The 19,164-nt window shown below is 31.9% G+C and overlaps 1 protein-coding gene across 1 annotated transcript; it reads right to left on the bottom strand.

Annotated features, from left to right (window-relative positions):
- Window positions 1-16,142: 16,142 nt before the first annotated feature.
- On the bottom strand, window positions 16,143-18,082 carry LOC127715968 (uncharacterized). The gene has a single exon (XM_052222070.1). It carries the CDS (start codon window positions 18,059-18,061, stop codon window positions 16,217-16,219), a length of 1,845 nt encoding a protein of 614 aa, XP_052078030.1. The 5' UTR covers window positions 18,062-18,082; the 3' UTR covers window positions 16,143-16,216.
- Window positions 18,083-19,164: the final 1,082 nt, after the last annotated feature.

Below are 19,164 nucleotides of genomic sequence, written 5' to 3'. Positions count from 1 at the left end.
AAATTGTAGAAGGTCCAGTCACAACAACAATTAAAATTGGTTATACCATTGTATACGTTTGGCAAAAAAAATATAAATTTATTTAAATGATGGTATTATTTGTATCCAGCATTTTCTGAAACTGCAATAATTAATCTCACATTTTTTGTCCTGGCATTGTTCAATAATTATAGTTTAATATCTTGGGAATAAATTTACTCGAAAATTTCTGAGTCTTTTTGAAGGATATATAAACTTGGAAACTTGTGATGGAATATTTTCACAGTATAAGAGATTCTTATATCTAGCAGGTTTAGCAAAAGATGTTGAGTATACATGTACGGCAATGAGACAGCATCCCCAACACAGACAGAAATTGCTTTCTTCTTGTTTGGAATTTGATATAATAAGATGATGTGGTATAATTGCTAATGAAGTTTTGATTAACAATTAAGTCATTTTACTTTTTGTGATTGGGTCAGGTAAAGATTAACCACTGATTATACCCTTGTCAATGATATTTGGTAGGCATTAATTTTTTTAAGCATTTACATATCATTTTAATTTCCATGCTGACTATTTTGTCCTGTCCCCTATAGCTATGTCATGATTCATTCCCCTGAAACTTTTGGATTGTGTATATATATATTGTTTGTGGTATACCATCTTTTCCGCAAGTTTATTGTTTTCTGTTTAGTGTTAAATCTATAATTAAGATCCATTTATTACATCGGTGATTCGTTTATTTGGCAATCGCCAATGGCAGTCAGCAGGGTTTAAGAACATCAGTTGTTTGACCTGTCAGTTAAATGCATTTTGTTGAAGTATACTTTTTCACTTTTTTGATCTTTTGGAAAATGTTGTTTGTGTTGTATTTAGACCCTTCTACCAAGAAATTTGTTTTGCATGCACACGTATAAAAAAAAGATTTCTGTATATTTATATATACTGGTACATAGAATTTCTTTTATTCTGACAGAAAAGAAATACCATTCAGTTGCCTCCAATCTCAGTAGGTGATGGGAAATAAGTTTCTGATTTTAAGATGAACCTTAAAATATTATGGCACTTGATAATGAAAAAAACAATTGATTGTGCTGAATGTCACGTAAGCACTTTTGGCTATTTCTTGGCTGTCCATTTGTATTGGTGGACACTTTGGTAGGCAGGAATTTAATATGAAATGAACGGCAGAAAAAAATAGGTCACTATTTCCAACTTCATGGTACAATTGTATACTATAAGGTTGAGAAATTAAGATGATATATATGACAAGGTTGCTGATTAAATCATAGGTACATGTACATGTATCTGAAACTAATCGGTTGTGGATTTTTTCACAGATGCGATTAAAATTAGTTGTACTATATGCATCCAATATTTGTCAAACTAGTTATCGCTTTATGATACATTGTATAGGGTAATCATAAATCCTGAGAGCTCAAGGTACTTTTTTTTAGTATGGGGTACTCAATGCCACACTTCTAAATCCTTACCCCAAAAAGGAAGTTTGTGCAAATATTAAAACTTACTCATAGGAAAACGTAATTGTATCCCCCATGTTAATGCTGGTGTGTGCTTTTGAATATTCCAAACAATATTAAATAAGTAAAAGGAGGGTAGAATAATTTTACCAAGTAACTGTAAGAATGTTAGAATAAGTGAAATATTGCTCCAGATGGGATGAAAGGAATATTGTGTTCAGCAAAATGCAAGAAATCACTGGGGACATAAACTGGCCTGGCAACTGATGAAATTTCATATTCATTTAGAGACAAAAAAAAAATCACCCTGCCCCCACCAGAATTAATTCAAAAAGACCTCCCAATCATGATTTACAAATTGATACCAGTCGCACTTGAGATGCAGGAGATATTCAACTAGTAAAATCTGAATATCTATATATGCAGGTAGGAGTTCATATTTATAAATTAAACATCAATGATAAAGAGCAAACAAAAAAAGACATGAATTTAGGTATATTTAAGTTCTTTGTAAAAATGCAACTTTTTTCAGTAAAATGTTAATGTTTCCCAATATAAAAGCACAAGAAGAGACCTAGTATGCTATTAATTTATATAATGAACTTGCACTTGCAAAATGAAAACTGCACTAGGACCTTAGATGCGGATTCCGGATTTGGACAAAAAAGGGGGAGGCTGCGTGTCCCAACACTAATCGAAGTTTGGAGTGTGACAAATAAAAAGTGTATATTTCAACTATAAATTGGTTGATACACAAGGGGTCAGAGCCCACCTGAATCCGCCTCTGCCATTTGCGGTAATATACACACGAGGTGGAGAGGTGGATATGCAAATTAATAACAGAAGATGTAAACATTCTATTTTATGAAAATCCAGCCTGTCACAATTAAAATTCACTGAAAAAAAACCGTATTCTGAATTGGAACCTTCAATTAATTAAGCAAGCAACAAGAGAATATTTGTTTATTCGCTCCAACATGACTTTGTTAAAGAATTATATGAAACGCTTCACGGTGAGTACAAAAAATACACTTAGTTTTTCCGTCAGCCGATCCGACTACTGCAGGATCTTTCAAACGTTTTTCTCTCTCATTTCAAGGCGATAATGCTACTTCATGTTAAATTAATAGAAAAGGGCAGGCGCAAGAGCTTTACCAACCCATTCAATTCTGGAATTGGTAGAAAGGCCACATTTCAAATTTTTCAAAAAGTGCTGTGCCTAGTTATAAAGCGTTCGTTTAAAAGAAATTTCACAACCCGAAGTGCCAAAAAGTCAATAAATCGAAAAAAAATCTCCAGGTTTTATTGTTTTATATTTAAATAACCTCTATTAAAAACTAGGCACAACACTTTTCCAGTAAAATAATTTATCCTTATTACAGGGAGCCCAAAACCAGGGCGATCCGATTTCATCTTGCACCTGCCCTTTTGTCTTTTTTGGGAAATGTCCTTACTTTCAGTTTGAAGTCACGTGACACTAGTGTATTTATATTTTTCTATAAATAAAAGTTTGGAATGTAATTCAGAATAGACCCTTTTTCCTCTATTTACGCTTTTAACGTGCATTTTGGCCTTTAGGCAGAGAAAACTTACTTTGAGTTCAATATGATTTTTCCTGTGTATAATAATGGGAAATTTCTTGAAACGCCCTTAACGTCGCTGCGTCACCAGTGACGCTCAAATCCAAAAAATTTAAAGGCCAAATAAAGTACAAAGTTGAAGAGCATTTGGGACCAAAAAGTCCTAAAAGTTTTGCCAAATACAGCTAAGGTAATCTATTCCTGAGGTAGAAAAGCCTTAGTATTTCAAAAATTCAAAGTGTTCTAAACAGTTAATTTATAATTTTGACTATATCAATGATAATTCATGTCAACACAGAAGTGCTGACTATTGGGCTGGTGATACCCTCGGGGAATAAAAACTCCACCAGCAGTGGCATTGACCCAGTGGTTGCAAATAAACTCATCATAGATACCAGGATAGAAATTTTGTGTTCACGCCATACGAGCGTCTTGTTTTTTCCCTTTATGCCACGTAGATGACAAATAAATACTTGATTTAAGCCACAATTACGATCCAGTAAAACAACATATACAATCCATATATAACACATAATACCCAGTAAATCATATATATGTTAACCGGTATATATAGTATAACAAAATGACAATTTAAAATGTTATTGCCACTAAAGGTTGTTCGGATTAGTGGATTTAGCAATGCACAGTCCTCATAAATAAAGCATCCTTTGTTTTTCTTATTTTCATACGAATTGGAGTTCCATCAGACACTTGTCAAAAACAAGAAGATCAAAGAAGCTTGGTCATTTAATTTCACATTCAGATATATTGATGATGTTCTTTCCATTAACAATCCAAACTTTTCTGATTGGGTTCCATTAATATATCCTCCAGAAATAGAAATTAAAGAAAGAACGGACACGGCTTCCTCCGCCTCGTTTTTAGACTTCTACCTCAAATTTGACATACACGGTCACTCAGTACCAAAATCTATGACAAACGAGACAATGTTTATTTTGAAATTATCAATTTCACCCACCTTAGTAGCAATATACCAACTTCACCTGCATATGGGATATACATTTCCCAACTTATTCGGTATTCAAGAGCTTGCAGCTCTTAAAATATTTTTGATATTATCACACCGTCCGATTCAGATTGTACTTAGTACCCATATCCCGATTTCTATAGGTACAATCGGTAAATAATGTATACATTAAAATGAATAAGTACATACTTTTGAATGTTTAAAAAAGTTGTTCAAAAGAAGCTATCATTGAAAATATGTTTAATGACCTAATCAAGTGCGGATATCCGGATACTAATTTCAGGGTCTCTGTGAAAGCTTGTTTGGCTGAATGATTGTCTCCTATTAACCGCAAAGCAGTACCAAGGCAGTAGTATGGTTTTGACCTAGAATATGCATCCTTTAAAATGAAACAGTTGTCAGCTATTGTCAATTGAAAATCCCGAATGGACTTTCGACATTCTCGATCACTGTTCAGATGGTAATGACATAGAAAAGACAAAATATGTGCGTAAACTGCAGGCAATATTGCCAAACAATGTCTTTCAATTTGAAACTCATTATGAAATGTCAAATTTCAAAATAGATATGATCTACCAGTACAAATTTTAACGAACGCACTACTCCTTGCTTTTGTTCAAAGTGCAATTGACTATAAGACGTTGCATGACTGGCAATTATGTTCAGCGGAATAGCTTTTCAGGCGTACACTTCGACAATGCATACAAAACTATTATGAGCGATTTCCAATATAGAATTGCTTTGTAGAAAAAAGAGGCAAGCATCAACCAACCAGCAACAGTATAATGGTTGATGTTCATCAGTAGATAACTCATACAATTGTTGTTTTGTTTATATTGGTTCTTATTAATAATGGTACTGCTCAGATAAAGGGACTGCCAATGTTTACTGGACACCACCACTGACATTTAGTATGCATGAATGCACTTTATTCTTTAGAAACACAAGCTAATGTGTTATGAACAGCTCTACTAAAATTATTGTTTTTATCACTTAAAGTAAAATCACGACAAAATATTTATGAAATGACAAATTTGTTAATATCTTCATTATATAAGATACTTTGATCGTTTTGAACGTTGTATGACCAACCCGAAACATATGATATTTGATTAGAGAATAAAATACATTGCCATTCATAGCTAAAAAGAACACGGAGTGTTACAATCAAATTATCCCTTTTCAGTCCTTCTATCTTATCCTCAAACAAATTATTTTCTAGAATGAAATAATGCGGACACACTGAATACTGCACACAATAAATCAGCCGGCGGAAATATCTCATAAACCAAGGTATCAAATTGTCAGGTGTCCATACAGAGGGTTGTAATTCTTCTGATGTCCAGAAAATTATTGTCTTGAGGTGACAAGAACACAATAAATCCTTACATCTACTATCAGTATTTATTACATCCTTAAGAAGAATTTTCATCAACGCGTAACACAATAATTGAGTATGACTAAACGTATAGATAAGATTATTTTCAACTGAGAATGACATTCGCTCTTTCAATTCATCATGTGGTGACCCTTTAGAACCAATTGGTACAACAAGCATCCCGTGATTGATGATCATCTGCTTTGTATTTTCATTTGGCCACGAATTATTAGACCTCATAATCCATGATAATGCCGATGTGACCCAATATTTGCTATTATTTGTTATGTCAATTACACCTTCTTTGTCGGAAATACAGGGTCCATGTACAAAGGGATCAATCTTGATTTAAAAAGATTTTTTAAATAAGGCATTTGACAAATAATCATCCCCTCTGAAATTTTCACACATTTGTCTCATTAGAACAACAGTACACCAAACACAAACATAGAAATCTGAAAACTGGGTAACCCAAACCTCATTAAAAAAACGTGGGTGATATAAGTTGCTCAAGAAAAGTAGGCATATCCTACTCCATGTGTGGCATCTGTGTTGTTCATGCATGTACAAACCCAGTGATCAGTCTAATTCGGTCGGTCTCACTCAAGAAAAATAGGACGGAAATGTGGTAACGACAATTCGAAACTATACGGCGACATCTATAAAACAGACATTCCATAACGCTCAAACAACTCGTGATGGCGTCCGTAAAATGTTCGAAGGAAAGACAACAATTTCACTACTTGGAAGAGCTGGTTATATATCTTTCGTGTAATCTTTGTTAACATTATGGCCTGTCATTAAATATCAGTTATCTTATATGATCAAAATTAAACACACATGATATATCATTCCATTATTATAAAAGGTCCACAATTTAAATTCAATATGTTTTGTGATAGTGTGAAATGGGATTCCTCAAATGGTTAATTGGAAAAAATCACTCTTCTCGTAAAGACTAACCTGATGTTTCAAGCAAAACTGAACTTAATACAGAAAAATCAAAAGATAGAACCGATCCATATCGTATTGTCCTTCTGTTAAAACTGTTATTAGATTTATAAAGGTGTACTAAGCTATGAACATTGTTTAAGTTGTTTAATCGGAAACTGCTTGATGTTGGATATAGACAATTTGAGATTTATAAACCCTAAAGCGCATATTTGAAGGTAAATCCTGAAAAAAAACCAGAATTGATTTATTAAACGTAGACAAATCCGGAATACGCGATTCGAACGCATAACATTTATAAAGTGTTATCTTTATTTTGTTTAAAAGAAAATAAACAACACGTAAGAAGTGTAAAACTAGAGCATGGTTCTTATATTTTGTTCAATATTATCTGACTGAAGATTTATCAACGTAGCAAGAATAATATTTAGTATGTCTATGCTAATCTTACTAATCTATATATCACTTTAATTCAAAATTGAAAATCTGTAAAAGCTCTCTGCATACACATTGATAGATATATCCCGTTTCAACAGCTTATAACCAACAACGTTTTATAAATAACTGTACATTCAGATAGTATTACGTGTATTTATGCTTGCGGTTTTTGAAGAATGGACAAAAAATGCGAGATTACTTTTTGAGATTTCAGTTAAATCTGCAGTCGGATATATGTATCAGATATAAGAATGCGATTTCTTATTATTGCGATAATCACCAAGTCGCATTATTCGCATTACTAATCAAAATCGCAATAATGTCTGAATTTACAGCTGTTTTTTAGTTGAATATTTTTCTTACACACGATGACTGTTCTAAAATACATTTCTTCCCAAGTGCCTAGCGGCAAATGTTTTGGACGCCATGAAGAGTATATATATATATATATATATATATCCTAACATCACTGAAGAGACATTAATTGTCGAAATCCGGATATGGTGTACAAACACCTTTGCACCTTTTGTTTGCGGTATATCATCTTTTCCGCAAGTTTATTGTTTTCTGTTTAGTATTAAACTTATAATTAAGATCCATTTATTACATCCCTGATCTGTTTATTTGGCAATAGCCAATGACAGTCAGCAGGGTTTAAGAACATTAGTTGTTCGACCTGTTAGTCAAATGCGTTTTGTTAAAATATACTTTTTTCACTTTTTTGGTCCTTTGGAAAATGTTTTTTGTGCTGTATATAAACCCCTCTAACAAGAAATTTGTTTTGCATACACACGTATAAAAATTGCGGTTTTTATCCAACGCAATCGTATGTTTGAACGTTGCTTTCAATTTAGACTTGTATATATTGTATATATATATATATATAAAAGTCTAAATTGAAAACAACGTTCAAACCTATGATTGCGTTGGATAAAAACCGCAGTTTTTATACGTGTGCATGTAAAACAAATTTCTTGGTAGAGGGGTCTAAATACAGCACAAACAACAATTTCCAAAAGACCAAAAAACAGTGAAAAAGTATATTCTAACAAAACGCATTTGACTAACAGGTCGAACAACTGATGTTCTTAAACCCTGCTGACTGCCATTGGCGATTGCCAAATAAATTGATCATCAGATCTAACGAAATGGATCTTAATGTTAGTTTTATACCAAACAGAAAACAATAAACTTGTGGAAAAGATGGTATACCGCAAACATCAGGTGCAAAAATTTGTACACCATATCCGGATTTCGACAATTAATTTCTCTTCAGTGATGTTAGGAATCGAAACGGTATTTGGAAGGCCATATAATTTACCTCAATTTAGGATAGACTTTTGAATTTTAAAGAGTCGAAATAGGATGAACGGATCATATAAACCCGAAGGAAAATATAATACAAGCCCAAACGAAAAAATATATAAAAGTCTAAATTGAAAACAACGTTGAAACCTATGATTGCGTTGGATAAAAACCGCAGTTTTTATACGTGTGCATGTAAAACAAATTTCTTGGTAGAGGGGTCTAAATACAGCACAAACAACAATTTCCAAAAGACCAAAAAAGGTGAAAAAGTCTATTTTAACAAAACGCATTTGACTAACAGGTCGAACAACTGATGTTCTTAAACCCTGCTGACTGCCATTGGTGATTGCCAAATAAATTGATCACCAGATCTAACGAAATGGATCTTAATATTGATTTAATACCAAACAGAAAACAATAAACTTGTGGAAAAGATGGTATACCACAAACATCAGGTGCAAAAATTTGTACACCATATCCGGATTTCGACAATTAATGCCTCGTCAGTGATGTTAGGAATCGAAACGGTATTTGGAAGGCCATATAATTTTCCTCAATTTAGGATAGACTCTTGAATTTTAAAGAGTCGAAATAGGATGAACGGATCATATAAACCCGAAGGAAAATATAATACAAGCCCAAACGAAAAAATATATAAAAGTCTAAATTGAAAACAACGTTGAAACCTATGATTGCGTTGGATAAAAACCGCAGTTTTTATACGTGTGCATGTAAAACAAATTTCTTGGTAGAGGGGTCTAAATACAGCACAAACAACAATTTCCAAAAGACCAAAAAAGGTGAAAAAGTCTATTTTAACAAAACGCATTTGACTAACAGGTCGAACAACTGATGTTCTTAAACCCTGCTGACTGCCATTGGTGATTGCCAAATAAATTGATCACCAGATCTAACGAAATGGATCTTAATATTGATTTAATACCAAACAGAAAACAATAAACTTGTGGAAAAGATGGTATACCACAAACATCAGGTGCAAAAATTTGTACACCATATCCGGATTTCGACAATTAATGCCTCGTCAGTGATGTTAGGAATCGAAACGGTATTTGGAAGGCAATATAATTTACCTCAATTTAGGATAGACTCTTGAATTTTAAAGAGTCGAAATAGGATGAACGGATCATATAAACCCGAAGGAAAATATAATACAAGGCCAAACGAAAAAATATATAAAAGTCTAAATTGAAAACAACGTTCAAACCTATGATTGCGTTGGATAAAAACCGCAGTTTTTATACGTGTGCATGTAAAACAAATGTCTTGGTAAAGGATCTCAATACATATATATATCCTAAATTGAGGTAAATTATATGGCCTTCCAAATACCGTTTCGAATCCTAACATCACTGAAGTGACATTAATTGTCGAAATCCGGATATGGTGTACAAATATTTGCACCTCATGTTTGCGGTATACCATCTTTTCCGCAAGTTTATTGTTTTCTGTTTGGTAATAATTTAATAATAAGATCTGTTTTGTTACATCTTGTGATCCGTTTATTTGGCAATCGCCAATGGCAGTCAGCAGGGTTTAAGAACATCAGTTGTTCGACCTGCTAGTCAAATGCGTTTTGTTAAAATATACTTTTTCACTTTTTTGGTCTTTTGGAAATTGTTGTTTGTGCTGTATTTAGACCCCTCTACCAAGAAATTTGTTTTGCATGCACACGTATAAAAATTGCGGTTTTTATCCAACGCAATCATAGGTGTGAACGTTGTTTTCAATTTAGACTTGTTTATATTTTTTCGTTTGGGCTTGTATTATATTTGCCTTCGGGTTTATATGATCCGTTCATCCTATTTTGACTCTTTCAAAATTCAAGAGTCTATCCTAAATTGAGGTAAATTATATGGCCTTCCAAATACCGTTTCGATTCCTAACATCACTGAAGAGACATTAATTGTCGAAATCTGGATATGGTGTACAAATTTTTGCACCTCATGTTTGCGGTATACCATCTTTTCCGCAAGTTTATTGTTTTCTGTTTGGTAATAATTTAATAATAAGATCTGTTTTGTTACATCTAGTGATCCGTTTATTTGGCAATCGCCAATGGCAGTCAGCAGGGTTTAAGAACATCAGTTGTTCGACCTGCTAGTCAAATGCGTTTTGTTAAAATATACTTTTTCACTCATTTGGTCTTTTGGAAAATGTTGTTTGTGCTGTATTTAGACCCCTCTACCAAGAAATTTGATTTGCATGCACACGTATAAAAATTGCGGTTTTTATCCAACGCAATGATAGGTTTGAACGTTGTTTTCAATTTAGACTTGTTTATATATATATATATATATACGTATCAAACGACACAAAAGTCCAAAAGATAGCAAAACGTCATTATTGGGCATGTAAACCAACAGACATCAATTTGTTAATGTCGAAGTGCAATGTAAAAGATACATACAAATCAATTGAAAAACGACTTAACTTTGTACGATTGGAATGACTGACAACTTAAAAAAACGTGCAAACACTCTTATAATATAAAATGTCGGATACTTAAACATTTCCAAGTATCTCAACTATTCATATGGAACCAAGCCGTCTTTGCTAATGATATAGGCCTCTTATGTTATTAGAACATGTGTTACTGCAAGAAATTAGAAAAAAACAACTATATCAACTAACAATTAACTTGTGCTGAAAAATATGAACGTTGGCGTTTGACGCGGAAAGACAAATAATATGTAATAGATAAAAGACACTTGTTTATAACAAAAAAATGAAAGGTAATGTGGAGAAAAACCGAATACATCGCCAATCTTGGTACATAACTAGGCTTTACAGATGAAAAAAAGATATCCCTTTCAAAAAGACAACCTCTCTTTTCAGTGAGTTAAGAGTTTAGAAAACAAAAAAGAGAATATCTTGATTAAAAGAAGATAACCTGACTTATTTAGGTATTGTCGCCCATTTTGACAACAACGAAACACGTAATGCACAATACATCTTTAAAATGCATACTTCAAAGTACATACTTTTAATTCACAGTAGGCAAACATTTTCATAAATCATATATTTTCTATGAATCTCGATAAATAGATGAACTGTTGTTATTTAACCGTACGTCTTTATTCTAATTTATTGTCACTTTAATTGGTATTATCAAAATTTGAGGGAAGAGCTCCACATAGGTACTGTATTTCTTTTTGTGTATTAAGGGTCTTCCTGTATGTGCTTGGGAAGATTACTAAATATCTTAACAACGCATACATTTAATGCTACAAGCAATCACATTTTCCATAGCAAACAACACGCTGTTTTGTTTTATTATACGATTCCAGTTCAAAAACATATAACTGTAAATTCCAAAATTTTACGTGCTTTTATAATGGTGATTGTTAAAAAAAAAAAACAATGCGCGAAATTAGTTATTACAATTCTAAAATTGCTGAATACAAATAATGCTATCAAAATGTGATATGCTGTCTTTTTTTATTAATTCCAATACCTATAATGTGGCACTTTTGGGAATAAAAAAAAAATAGAAAATTTTGAATTTTCAGTATGGAACTAGTACATTTATTAGTACTATCATTTACCAATTAAATATTGAAGTTAACTTTACGAACAGGCTTAATCGTACCTTCTATTTTATTTCGACAACATTGTAATTAGGTCGTTAACAATACATGTACTTATTGTGCATAATTCAGAGTCTAAAGAATTACTTTAACATGTTTAAGCCAACAAGTTGAAATCAATGTAAGGTCTCGGAAAGTTCGAAAAAGGATATTTAATTCACAATTATACCTTTCATTTAAATTGCCTTTCTGGCCGTTGACTTCTAATTTGACAATACACTCGTGATATTATTCTATTTATACCCGCTCGAATGTATTAAAAGGGTTTATACTTCCTTATGGAAATTAATTTAATTAACAGAAACATTAACGTGTATGTAACTTTTGTGGATTTAGTTTACAAAGACAATATTTAGAAGAAAAAAAAAGAAGAAAAAAAAAACGATTGCTATGTCCGGGATCTTGTTTTTTGTCAGAGAAGTTGTACTTTATTTTCATCTTTTATATTTGAACATTGGATATTAATAAAAACCCTTACCTGCAATTATTGTTTAAAAATACATAGAAGAGGAAAACATTATGTATTCGTCCTTATTATTGCCAAAAAGGAATATGAAATTATGAGAAATTATATCAAGCATTTTATTTAGATTTGTTATAAATGTTTTTTATTTTTAATTTAAAAAAATAAACATTAAACCTTTAAAATAAATTCTCTTCCATTTAATTATTAATCCTAATTATATTCAAGAGGAATATTTACTGCGTCGTCAGTTTTGAATTTTCAATACATTTTCTTAACTAGCATCTAATCAAAAGAAAATAATAATCTTTTTCATTGAAATAGCTGTGAATAAACCTTAGTTAGGTTCGAATTGTTTATTTTTAACAAGTCCGATAAGATAATGTTCGGTATAAATGTTACTTTAGTGACTTACTTTCTTGAACATTAAGAAGACATAACTACAATTCGATAATCATTGTTTTTGTAAATAATATATTTAGGGTTCTACAACATTTGTACAAATTAGAGGATTTAAAGAACTGTTCGCCTCAATAACTATTAGTAGTCAACATCAAATTGGTTAAGAATTGTTATAGACAAATATGATTAAATTCATGTCAGTATTACAAGGACTAAATCTGGACACGCCAGAAGATCAATGTAGACAAACATGTGGAGACAAATCTTTAATGAAAACTTGTTATTATAGAATGAACTTTCAATTACATAAATATTGTTTATGTTGTTTGGAATTGAAATTTTTGTTGCTTTTTTCAATGTATAAGCCAAGGAAAATCAATGTTATATGCCGCTGCTTATACTTTTTGTTATTTCATGGACATACAATATTAATTAACATACAATTGTTCATAGTTCCATACTGGTATAACTAAAGACATACTAACAGAGCATTAACATTTGCTTCCGGTCTTGAACTATATAATTAATTATAAAACCTGAATTGATTTGACCTATGATACAAAGAGAAATTGAGACCTATATGGACAATGATAATATATTACAAACACACAATTTTAGGAACTTGCAAACGGTATTGATTGTTTTATTAGACATCATTGTTTAACATAAATACGATCATATTTGTACTTATTGTTCCGTAATCATTAAAAGAGAGATCGGGGTTAAAACAAGCCGTGATATTTTGACTTATTTATTCTAACTGATAACAACTGTTACGTAACACGTCATATACCAGATTGTGTTCTATGATTATTACTGCGTAATTTGAGTTATGCATACTTGCCTCACAGATAATTAAGGCAACATTGGTTTACCGATGCTAAGAACCAGTGAACTATTATGAATACAATCCAAAGTAACGAATAAAAAGTGAGGGAATACCATAGACTACGACATGAACAAAACTGCTAGCATCAACAGGAGTACCCTCTCAAGCTTTACATTTCACACATATTTTAAAAAGGACATTGAAATGAATCGAGAAAAAACATGCTAACCATAGTTGGTCTTATCTTTTGATCTATGAGAAACTTAATTTTGACTTGTCAAGTGTGTGTTGTTATTTTATATTATGTATTTAGTAAGCAGTGTGCTTTCTGTTTGATTAAAATGATTGCCAATCTTTTCGTGTTTTGTTATATCAAATCTAAAGAAAGCTTCTGATCAAACCCCACAAATTGACTAAGAAGACATAAAAGGCTGTGAATAATATTTTTATCGGAATAAAATTAATTTTGTCATCATTTATTTAAAAATATTATTGCTAAACAGATTCTAACATTTGACATTGCAGCATTCTGTAAGTATCTATCAACTGTCAGAAAAACATTAGTTCAGTGGTTGTCGTTTGTTTCTGTATTTCATATTTGTTTTTCCTAAATTGTTTTTACTTAAATCAGACCATCAGTTTTCTCATTTGAATTGTTTTGAATGTGTCATGTCGTGTTCTTTTATAGCTTGCTATGCAGTTACAATTATTCTCGTAGTTCAAAGCCGTACGGTGACCTACAGTTGTCAACTTCTACATCATTTGGTCTTTTGTAGAAATGTTGTATTATTAGCAATGTTTCCGCATCTTCTAATGTTTCCTTTGAAATGACAAAAAAAAAATTAGCCCATCACACTTTGCCGTGTTATTTATACAGTACAAAATAAATAAATAAAAATAAACGATTAAACATCAATTTTATATGAATAAATGAAAACATTGTGTATCATGTATATTGACACATTGGTGTGATTACTTTAACACACTCAACAACAATAGTTCTATACAAAAAGTCAATATGAAAGACTACAGTTTATGAATCCTGTGCCAATACATTTTGTTTTTATTCATGAATAACCGCACTGTCAAAGTCGTGAAAAAAAAACACAATTCTTTTCGAACCGTGCAAGACTAATAATCAAACGGCATACACTTGAAATTTTATTTTATAACAGACTCTTTTGTGGATAATGCTAGACAATTTTCAAAACCTGAAAAATTGGCATTGAAACTCTTAACTATTGCAGATGCGTAGATGTCTAAAACAATTAAATTAAAAGTATAAATTGGTATATTATCTGATGAAAATGTTAACAACACCTGTCCTGCTTCTATGAAAATAAGTTATTGTCACGGTTAGAGAACCCAACATTATTGTGTACTTGTTATCAAATAACACATGCATTGCTTGATAAAGGAATTACATAATGTGTTGACAATTCATTTGGAAAAACAAAATGTTAGGTATCACCTTTTATACACGTTAAAACATGATTTATCTACTCGACGTTTTGCTAAGATGCAGCTTTTAGTAACTTGCGAGTTCTCATATATCAGTACTTTGTTTCTTTTTTCATGTTTGTGCTTTGTAGCGAAATTTCAATTCTGTCGTTTCATTTTATTGTAAACAGTTCTATTCCAAAATCAACTTCGAAGTTTAAAATGATTTTAAACCAAATATTAAAAACAATAAACAAAAATCTTCGTTGGCTAATATACACAAAATGTTCATCACATTGGCTATTGCATTCAAATATTTCGATCTATGGAACTGCTCACACAACAATTCATTTACGTTTACATATACAAAAAAAAGACTAAAAGTGGAATAAGGTTGCTAAATAGTGCAATCTAAACGTTATTTCTAAAGAGCAGTTTAATAGAGAATACAAATTTCTATTGCGCACAACTGTCTGAGAAATGAGTGACGCATCCTTAATAATTCGGATTCACTTATTAGCATACCAAAGTGCTACCCAAAGACAAAGGCGAAAAAATACCAAGACTCCACCCTGCATTTGAAAAGTAAAATGGTCGATTGTAGGATAACAACTCTAAAGTTGGACCGGTCGTGTCGCTAATGTTAAGTATAGAAGAGGCCTTCCTATCTGTTTTTATGATTTATAGTATGAAATGATATAGAGAGAACATTAAACACATCATAGATATATAATAAATTTTGGAACCTTCAAGATGTAGAGTTAAGAACATTCTTTAGAATATATTACATAATTGAGTACATTATTTCGTTCGACTAATAATGCTTACTAATTTAAACTCAACATTACTTCATGAAGTGTTTTGGTATTTCAAACTGTATGATTTAGGAATATGATACTATGAGACTCATCGTATATACAAATTATTGAAGAACGCATAAAATCAAAAATATAATATTGATTAAACTTTTGTATGTTGACCATGTTGACGCTATATTTGTTCATTTCTGTTTGTTCCGTAACAATATAATGGGCATATGCTGTTCATTCCAGAACTAGATTTTCTTACCATATAAGTCTTTTTCTGAAGTTGGACGATATACACGTTTGGTATCCGTTAAAAATGTTACTATTGATAAGGTTATTTTTGTCCGTGAGTTTTCAGATATTTTTTAACATAAATCAAGTTTTTCTTTAAAAGTGAAATTTTATTAGTATATGGAAACTTTTATCAAACAATACGATTTAATAAAAAAATTAATTGTAAATTACAAGTTAATAAATAACCAGTGAAGTTGGCACCGTTAATGTTATTTCCCATTAACCGAATGAATCTAGATTTATCTTATTCTTTAACACAAATGTATTTTTACACTAAAAGTACCAGAGAAAGTCTTTTCAATTGCTTAAGAATGTATGGAAATGGATATAATTTCACAATTTCGACGAATATTTGTTTGGCTGATACGGTGTCCCCCATTAATTGCAAAGCAGTACCAAGACAGTAGTGAGATAATAATTCAGGACTCTTCTCCTCTCCAACAAAATAGTTTTCGGCTATTGTCAGTTGAAGTTTTCGGAGGGAATTTCGACATTCTCGCACATCTTCCAGGTGGTAATAACACAGGAAAGACAAAACATGTGCGTAAACTACAGGAGGTATTATAACATCTATTCCTTCAATGAGCAGTTCTACAGGAATAAATGTTGAAGTTTTAAAAATGACATAATCTACCAGTACAAATCTTAAAGAACGAACTACTCCTTGCTTTCGAACTGCATGCCATTTGACTAGACGTCGTTGCATGACAGACAATTCTGCTCCGAGAAATAGTTTTTCAGGTGTACACTTTGATAGAGCATACAAAATAATGTTGAGAGACTTCCTATATTGGTTTGCCTTGTAGAAAAACGAGGCAAGCATCAACCACCCAGATACAGTATTATGGTTGATGTTCATTAGTAGATAACTCAGACAAGTGTTGTTTTGTTTATATAGGTTCTTATTACTTATTGCACTGGTCAGGTATATGGACTCACATGTATTGTAGCACACCGATGACACGAAATATGCATGAAGGTATTTCAATTTCTTGGTGTTATAAGCCATACTGTAATGTACAGCTTTTCTGAAGTAATTGTGTGCACCTCTCACAGAATAAACACGTACAAATATGTTTGACTTTAACAGTTTGTTAATATCTTCATAATACAAGTAACTGGGATCATTTTGAATGTTGCACGACAAAACCGAAATATGTGATATTTGTCTAGAAAAGAAAATGCATTGCCATCCATAGCTCAATAAAACACGGAGTGTAACAATCAGATTATTCCAATCGTGTCCTTCTATCTTATTTTCAAACAAATTATTTTCTGGAATGAAATAATGCGGACAAACTTGATACTCCACACAATAAATCAGCCGACGGAAACATCTCATGAAACAATGTATCAAATTGTCTGGTTTCCATAGAGAGGGCTGTGATTCTTCTGATAGCCAAAAGATCGTTGTCTTCAGGATATAAGAACACAATAAATCTTTACATTTACTATCAGTATTTATTACATCCTTTAAAATAATTTTCATGAGCGCATAACAAAGTAATTGTGTATGACTAAACGTATAAATAAGAAGTTTTTCTCCAACTGAGAATGACATTCGCCATTCCAACTCCTCGTGTGGTGACCCTTTAGAACCAATTGGTACAAAAAGCACCCCATGATTGATGATCAGCTGCTTTGTTTTTTCATTTGGCCATGAATTATTTGACCTTATAGTCCATTGTGACGCAGACGTGACCCAATATTTACTATGAAGGCAAAGAGCATAGTCAAAATAACCTTTTCTGTCGGATACACAAGGTCCATGTACAACCGGAGTAAGCTCGCCTAAAAAAAAATTCTTGAATAAGATATTTGACAGATAACTTTTCGATCTGAATTGTTCACAACTTTTACGCACGTAGGCATGAGGACTGCTGGTAAGACGTAACATAACATAACCTGGTTTTGTATCTTCTGTCATCAGTGAAAAATACGTTGTTTTAGAATTGAAAACAATAGATGTTATGTTATCGTGAACCTCGATGGGTTTTATTACAAACATAATATCTAAATCACTACCAATCATCTGCAGTCCTTCACCAAAACTCCCGCTGATAATGCTCACTTTTATGTTGTCACTCGATAAATTATCAGAAACTGTATTCATTAATCTTAATGTTTTAATGTGATTTTCAGATCCGACTATGATTTTGCATAGATATTGGTAAAGAGATATTGACACATCTGAAACAATAAAGTATGAACATCATTAATGTAATTAAAAAGGCATATCAAGGTGACAAATATATCATGTTTAATTTCACCCGAAAACATATGTCCTGTCTGCATGCAAATGAAAAATATTATGAGGTATTTTTTTTGTAAAAACAAAAAACAAAAATGGTCAGGAAAAAATGTGTATAGATATAAGAAGATGTGGTATGAGTGCCAATGAGACAACTCTCCATCCAAGTCAAAATTTATAAAAGTAAACCATTATAGGTAAAGTACGGTCTTCAACACAGAGCCTTGGCTCACACCGAACAGCAAGCTATAAAGGGCCCCAAAAAATACTAGTGTCAAACCATTCAACGGGAAAACCAACGGTCCAATCTATATAAAAAACGAGAAACGAGAAACACTTATGAACCACATCAACAAACGACAACTACTGAACATCAGATTCCTGACTTAGGACAGGTGCAAACAATTGCAGCGGGTTTAAACGTTTTAATGGTACCAAACCTTCACCCTTATCTGAAACAATAGTGTAACATCACAACATAGAAAGACACACTATAAAATATCAATTGAAATGGCTTAACTCAATCAAAAGACATATTAACACCAGTAAACATACACTGAACAAATAAATTTAAGCTATGATACAATGTAAATACAAAATAATAAAACTAAAGGAAGAATAATTCATTAAAGTAACATGTTATACCGCTGTGAAATGTTAAACAATTTAAGAAAAAACAATATGCTTGAACAAAAATATCAGCCATTTTCAATTACTTTAAACACAGGTAAATGAAAATAATTTTGTTGTTAGGCATACGTGTTCAGTTCAAACGAAGAAAGCATGCTTAATACAACGTGTAACTGATAATGTGTCACTGGACAATTTTGAAGCCGGGGATATCGTTACAACACACTTAACTTTACCTTTTTTTTTTATTTCTTTCAAAAATACAAATATTCTGTTATAATTTTAGCCGTTCTATTTATATATAAATGTATAATATACAGTTTTCACTACACATA

Source organism: Mytilus californianus, unplaced genomic scaffold (genome assembly GCF_021869535.1).
Source record: "Mytilus californianus isolate M0D057914Y unplaced genomic scaffold, xbMytCali1.0.p SCAF_9, whole genome shotgun sequence".
NCBI classification, from domain to species: Eukaryota; Metazoa; Mollusca; class Bivalvia; order Mytilida; family Mytilidae; genus Mytilus; species Mytilus californianus.
The sequence above is the reverse complement of the archived record's forward strand: the minus strand, read 5'-3'. Positions and strand labels throughout refer to the sequence as shown.